Source organism: Colletes gigas, unplaced genomic scaffold (genome assembly GCF_013123115.1).
Source record: "Colletes gigas isolate AHSC1104 unplaced genomic scaffold, ASM1312311v1 Colletes_gigas_Sc00020, whole genome shotgun sequence".
Taxonomy (NCBI): domain Eukaryota; kingdom Metazoa; phylum Arthropoda; class Insecta; order Hymenoptera; family Colletidae; genus Colletes; species Colletes gigas.
Window position 1 is genome coordinate 3,989,532 of NW_025106649.1, and position 7,733 is coordinate 3,997,264.

Here is a 7,733-nt window from a genome sequence, read left to right on the forward strand (position 1 = left end):
ATTGAAAGTTTCGACTCTGGTTCAAAATGTTAATTACGGTAGTTTACATGTTTTAGATCGTATAGAGGCGAGACAAAGTATTGATAGAATATAGTATTATCATCGTATGACGGAGGGACGAAATGTGTTCGCAGGCGACAGTATACAGGGGCGGCTACAACAGGTTCACGCCGTACTAAGGGTTGAAAGACAGCGAAGCGCGAGCCTTCCAAGTACACCGTTATACTCAGCAGAACATGACCAGCAGTCGACACAATCATCATCGTCATCCGCCATCGATCACGATCACCCCACGAAGCGATGCCTGGATCCTCCGCGCGTGCTGACGCCAGCCTCTTAGCGTCGAGTTTAGCTCTCGTCGATCGCGAGAACGCCTCGAGTTCGAGCACACGATCCGGGAACTGATCGAAATTGGACGCCAATCGACAGGATCGAGTCACCACCACGTGGCCCCGTGAATCCAGGAAGAATCAGGACGCTTCGAACTCGAATCTTCGATGCTACGAGTTCGAAGACGGTCCTCGATCGGGCATAGCAAACCGTCGACGAAGGTTTGCGATCGATGATCGTGAAAAGAGGGGGAGCACACGGGGAGAAAATTGGTAAAAATCAGCGAAGTAAGAGTCGGACCTGCTCGAGGCGCGGTAGAAACTTTTGGGTGCAATTTCGTTGGGGGGGAATAAAGCGAACAGGTCGAAAGGTCGAATCGTTAACGAGTCGCTTGTCGGTTAGGTCCGTCCGGAAGCGTGTTACGGAGATTCTCGAAATTCTTAAGGAACGTGGCATCGCTACGTCAAATCTGTCCGTTCGTCCCCGAGTTCGGACCCGGCAGCCATTCCAACTCTTCGAGAAACGACCAGGGCGGGGAAAACGATCACTTTGGTATACTTGGACACGTGTACGGTGTACTTGAACATTAGACACGAGTAAATACACAATTTATATAATACGGATGATTGATCTCTCTAGAAATCGATTGTAATTGTGCGATTCGTAGCTCGTGCGATCGGAAAATTTTAAATCGCGTCCCGGGGCTACATTTTAACGCGATTTTTCCGGGGATATATTTTAATCGCGTACCAGGCGTTGTATCATACGGCGAAGAATCGTACGAGAAATTTTGTACATAATTCATTGATTTCCAAGGCAGCGTCGCGAACGCCCAGGAAGCTAGGCGAGAAACTGGCGATCGATCGTGAAATCAGCTTTTCGCGTCTCTTCTGTTCCGGGCGTCTATATCATTGCATTTCGCGACATTTTTTTTTTTGTATTTTTTACGTTGATTAAATGAATATCGCGGAGTCTCAACGAGGCTCCCGTGAGCGCGGAATCTCTTCCTTTTCGCGTAGATCGTTCGTCGTGGGCAAAGATAGAGAGAGAGAGAGGTCTCGCAAATGGCTGCCGGAAAGGAACTCTTCCTTCGTGCCGACGAGGTAACGCGACTTCTGTGTTTAGTCGACGCACACTCGGTGATCCGAATAAGAATTATATGTGGAGATACGAGGAAAAAACGCGAGACCCTTAGGTAGAGCTAAATCTAAGAAGGAAAACGACGAGGCAGTTACGCGTGAGCGGTAGGGTTTCTATGCCAAATATGTGTGCGTGCGTGTGTGCGCGTAGATTCGTCGATCGAACCAATCAGGGATGAGAGAGGACACCTTGTTCTACTGAACGGGAGCTAGTCGAAAAAAATCTCTAAACGTTTAAAAAATTAAGACTATAGCGAAACCAATGCAGCTTTCTTTAATACTCATAATTTCGACGACGCTTCGAGGAAAGAATAATCGTTCGGGATACTGGATGACTTGTGAATCAAGAAGTTTCGGAGAACCTTGATAGCGTGGACACAAGTAGGTGTATTTCTCTGTTCTCCTGTTTTCTGTTCAGTTTCGCTGGAGGAACCGGAAACCACAGATCTTTGTATGGTTGTTCGTTTAGTTCGATAGTAGAGAATAACTAGAGGCTTGGCTAAATTTTTCTATATTTGTTCGTTATTGCAAACCTGACATAGAACCCTGATAGATATCTTTTTATCGGTAACTCCATTCTTTGTTCCTCTACGCGGACAGTGAGGGGAATCTCTGTCCAACTCTTTCATTGATACGAAATCTTGATAAAAGACGTCCTGTCACCAGCAGATAGATCTCGGAAGATTCTTTGTTCATTTGCTAAGATACTACGAAAGAATCTCTGTACAATTCCTTCGTTGATATAAGTTCACCGGCAGACCTTGCAATCTACTTTAATATAGAATCTTGAGAAAAGAAAATGAAGACGTCGTTTCAGCAGCTATATCTTGCTTTTCTGTTAATTTCCCCCAACAATAAAGAAGATTCTAATCGATCATACTTTAGATTTCACATGGTTTCGACGCATGCACGAGATCGATGGGTTCTTCGAGTCGGTAATCCGTTTATTAATATCGAAAACATAAATACTGGTGTAGATCAATCGGTACCACCTGGAGAATAAAATCTCTTGCTAATTTTACCGACTCGAGGCGCCACGAACGAACGCAATGTTAGAAAAGATCTCCTGTGTGCGGGAAATCCCCGAACACGACAGTTTTTCAAGCACGATGGAGCAACTTCCGGTTCCTCGACGATCAAAATATTGTAGAAACGATCTCCTTTGTACGGAATGAAAAATTTGGAGCGATCGAGGACGCGATCGAGACCTTTTTCCAGGAACCGATCCCTCGAAATCTGGAGCAATCTTTCGAATAGCCTCTCCAAGAATATTTTCAAGTTCCTCGATCTTTAGATCCAATCTATTAATTTACTCTGTCCACCGAGATTGCTCGTTCCTCGGATTCTTCTTTTACGTTATATGCACCTTGGAAATGAAATTTTAAAGTTCCTCGACCGTACACCGCGTTCTCGATCGCTCCGAAGCACTGATCTGTGATCGATCGCGAACGAGACACACGCACACGCACGCACGCACAGAACACTCCGTGCGGGAGTAACGCGAAAGGGAAATGGTACGCACATTGAGCCGAGTGAGTGATAATCCCTGTTAAATTCTAGTTAAGTGGAGATTTATCGTAATAAATATATACATAAATATATATATATATGTACACATACATATGTGTGTATATATATATAGATAAGCCGCGTAAATGAGAAGGAATGCGAGAGGAACGAGTGAATGAGCCTGAGAGAAAGATACAAAGATCGGCGTGAGATAGAAGCGAGATAGACGCGGCAGAAGAAGGGATATATAATACACAAAGAATCGTGTGAAATAGCCAAATATGACAAAGATGTTCTTTTCCGTTTTGTTTATTTTCTTTTCTCTCTACGATTTCTTTTCTGTTTTTTTTTCTTCTGTTTTTTTTTTTTACATAGAAAGCACGACAGGTAGCTCCGTCGAGGCTTAACGTTTTTAATCTAATCTATCGTTAGGATAGTTGAAACTAGGCTAGTTAACGAGGGGGCGAGGTCCACGCGTAGGTGGTCGACGCGGGCCCGCCAAGAGAGGAGAAAGCATATTCTCGTTTTTTGGTTTGCGTGTGCGAGCGCCAGTACATGTAAATAAAATAGAGGTCGTAAACGACGATCGATCGCATCGTCGAGCACAAAAATAATCACGGCGGAGTATGACGCGCGCGCGCGCGTACTCCCGGGCGCTGTTTAGGATCGCTGTACCAAGCGAACCTCAAAACATACTCATGATTCTTGTAAACGTTAAATTAACGAGCGTAGATTTTAAAGGTGAGAACCACGCGAGAATGGTGGAGAACGCTAGTGATACGAGAATTGTATTTCGCATCCTAAAAAAAAAGAACACCCCCGGGACGCGGACGGGGGGAAACTGGGCGAGATGATTCGACGCGATCGAGACACCCAACTCTCCGTGAAGAACGTTCTTTCCCGAACAAAAGGGTCCTGGCGCGAACGTTCCTCGCCGAACGGGACGTTTTTACTTATACGTAACCGGGGTCCTCGAGGACCCTGCATGCTCGAAAGACGATTGATATTAAAGACAAAGGCGGACACTGATATTAGAATCGTCCGGTCCGGGGGTAACGGCGCGTCAGGCTTAGGGTACCAGGCGATACATCTATCCCCTGTATATTGTACACTGTAATTACAATTTATACTTACTCGTAATCGATACCTTTATCGGTAGGCTATTACTACTAGCGGCTAGCGTAAGGTCAAGCTCAAATTCTAGGCGAGACCCGTCGTCTTCGCGTCTTATTCTTCGTCACGAGTGCACAACTCCCTCCACCGAAACAAAAAAAAAAACCTCATCTCCTCCTCATGATTCCTCTTCTTGTTCCGACTATCGTTGTTCTTTGCGCTCTTATTCGTCCCCAGATTGCGTACACAGGCCTATTCACGACCGACAACCGGGCTCCACCCAAATTCCCTTGTTTCCCGCGCCACCCCCTTCCTTCTTCTCTTTTCCGCTTGACACTTCGTTTCGTGACTCGGGGAGACGCCTCCGAGGAGCTGGCGGAACCCCCCGGACGCCCCGTCGAAACCACCGAACGCGCCGATTCTCCAAATTTGTACAATACAAAAATGCTCTGTTCGCTCGCGTTCTCCGAAAAGAACGATCAAACGATCGGTAAACGTATCTCGAATCTTGGAATTCGGCAGCTCCGGGTGCTCCGACAGCTATTCATTATTCCTAAGAAACGCTAAAAATTGTATTCAGCGAAAAGCAGAGGCGCAAGAATAATACACGATCTCCAGTTCTCAATTTATTGATCTGAACGAATGCTGAAAACGGCTTTGGTTACACTTTTTATTCCATATTCGCGCAGTAGAGATAACCAGTAACGATCAGACTAGACGTCCTAGTCCTAGTGAATTTAGTTGCTCGAACGTTTCACATAACTTTCTCGAGAATAGAATCTAAGAAGGTGTCTTGAGACAGGGAATCGGCTCGTCGGTGGCTTGGACGCCGAGGAAACGAGAAGGGGAACGTAATCCCAAGGAAAGCCCCCGGCAAAAGGCCCCGGTTTTACCGTAAACGCTCGACTCCAAAGCAGCTCTAGCGCGGGACTATTCGCAGTGTAAAATAATCGAAAAGAAAAAAAAATTAAAATACGATGATACGCACCGTAACGTTATACATATATAAATATTATTGATATAATAATATAATTAATTATTATAAAGCAGTACCGTAAAAGGGATTTTTAAATAAATAATAATTAACAAACAAAAAAAAAACAGTGGATCTAGACGACTACATTGACTAAACGTAACGACACATCTTTACGAGCAACATATCCTAGCGTACTAGGCGGGGGCGGTTTGAAGGCGGGAGCGATGGCGAACGCTCGAGATCCCCGGGGCGCGGTCTGGTCGCCTTTCCAGCGGCCCACGCACACTTCGAGATCCTCGCACACGGGCAAAATTTTCTTCGATAAGACGACGGACGAACACGAACAGTTAAACTTTTACGCGTTCGATTCCAAAGCGTGCAACGATTGTACCCCATTCAGACCGTAGCTTTAATTCGAGAGATACCTTTTTATTCGAACGGAAATTTTACCCTGACCAGCGTCGCTGGGGGAGGGTTGATCTCGTCGACGCGCGTCGGCCCCGCCCCCGTCCCCCCCCCCCTTTTTTCGAATTATCGCAAGACGAACGAACGGGAGAAATCGAGAAGAATTTAAGTAAGAGACGTAAGGGATGTTCCATGACATTAGGACGTTACGCTGAACTTAATTAAGTCTAATTATCTCTTAATGGCGGCGCGTGCGTGCGTCGGACCGGATGTTCGTCGCGTCCTCGAATCGACAGGCGCGCAGATCTCGATGTTCGTAACGTTAACGCGTTGGGGGGGCCGGCGAAACGAATCCACGAACGCGTGATTTTTTTGCGGACGAACGACGGGGGACGGGAGGGGATCGTCGCGAGAGCGAAATCCGTGAGACACGGAGAATCGCGATTCGCTGAGAGAGACGGTCGAACCGAGGGAAGGGGAAAGAGAGACGAACGACGAGATATAGTAGTAACGATTTAAAGAAAACAAAAACGTGGGGTATTCACCATGAAAAATGAAAAAAAAAAAATATGAAGTAAAGAAGTAAACATGATAAATAATAGAACGTCGTAAACGAAAGCTAAATGCCACCTGTTTTTCGCTTCTCTCGCAGTGTAAAATGGATTCGCGACGGGAGAACGCGCGCGAGCGTCAAGCTAATCCGGTTTCCGGTCGCGAATCCCCCCCCTCAGAGCAAAGCTGAGCGTATGTGACTGTTCACCAGCCCCGAGAATGCAGGGGACGTCACACGACACACGTACACACTCGATACATACTCTCACACACACACACACACACGTACACCACTCACAGATACCATGAGCGACGGGATAAAGAAAAATATTGCGTATGAAAGTCGGACGAACAAATGCTGAAAACGAGAAGAGACGAAAGGACAGGTACATAACGAGAGAACAAATGGATACGATCAACTCGAACTTTAGTTTGCAAAATACTGATAGGAGTACACGAGGTGTCGTTCAGGAACACCTTTATCATTGTCTGATTTGATGATATTTTGTAAGTCTGGACCAGTTGTTAGGTTCTTATTACTCCCATAGCGACTTCTTATGGCGTATTTTCTCTGTATATTGTCAATGTTTATTATTAAATATTTTTCAAATAAACCGACGTCGTTTCATTCTTGTTTCCAACCCCTCCCTTCCTCATCATTTTATCCTTGGGACGCTCGGTGAATGTTGGAGAATAAAATTGCAACTTGCACCTTTGAAATTTTTTATTCAAAATCTACCAAACCCTGAATTGCGAGAATATAATCTAGAGGCCACAGGGAGAAAGAAACGTTACGTAAAGTTTGTGGAGTTTAGCTAGATCTTCGGGAATCCGTAATATTACATGACACTCTTGAAAAACGACAACGAAGAAAAATTTACAAATCGTCTGAAAATTCCAAAGTTACAATTTTATTTATTTAATTGTCTTCTTTAGGTATATGGTATCGTGCTCGCGACCGAAAGATCCACGTTGATCCCATTCTTCTCTATCCTTGGACCACTCCGTCCGTTTCCTCTGGCTCGCGACGTGTCACGAGACGAGAAAAGAGTTCGAGCCAAGACCCGTTCGAAGGAATCCGCTTTTCTAGGACGGTCTTACGTTTCCGGTAAAAAGAAGAGTCCGCTGCCAGCCATGATCTTTTTTCTCGCCAGTGACTCATAGCGCACATGGGATCACCATTCGTTCTTCGGCATTCTGCTCACTGATCTGTCAGTAGTCCGCGGACCGTCAACCAGAAAGGACGCGTACTCGCCTCCTCTGGTCGAACGACGCGCACGTGCGTGACCAGGAACACTGACTCGAAACCGAACAAGTGGTTCCCGCCCTCTTGGTACTCGAGCACCCCACGAAATCTCATACAAGGTGCACCCTTAACGCGTTCGTTGCAGGAGGAGAAAATTTCTTTCCCCTCGGAAACGTTTCACATTCTTTTTTTTTTAAATAGAATTTGACACAGAAGGGTTCTGGAAAAATGGCACAACAAAAGGGTATCGATAGAGAATTAGTAGGTGATTTAAAAAAGGGGAAATTTCGAGGATCTATAGCATTCACCAAAATTGACAAATAAAGTTAGGATTTATCTACTTTGTAACGAGCGTGTTGAGGGGAACACCCACAGTGAAGAATTGTAAAAACTTTTTGTGTATATTTTTGACAAGATATTTGATTACTTAAAAGTATATTTCTAAAGTTGCATTTGGAAATCT

At 45.3% G+C, this 7,733-nt stretch overlaps 1 protein-coding gene across 7 annotated transcripts in view; it reads left to right on the forward strand.

The window, feature by feature from the left end:
- The window catches only part of LOC122400918 (RNA binding protein fox-1 homolog 2-like), a 324,965-nt gene extending 318,361 nt beyond the window's left edge, over positions 1-6,604 (forward strand). For all 7 annotated transcript variants that reach the window (XM_043402678.1, XM_043402679.1, XM_043402677.1 and 4 more), the window contains one exon: positions 135-6,604. In XM_043402678.1, coding sequence (XP_043258613.1) covers positions 135-179 — 45 coding nt within the window. In that variant the 3' untranslated portion in view covers positions 180-6,604. The remainder of the gene's footprint in view (positions 1-134) is intronic.
- Positions 6,605-7,733: the final 1,129 nt, after the last annotated feature.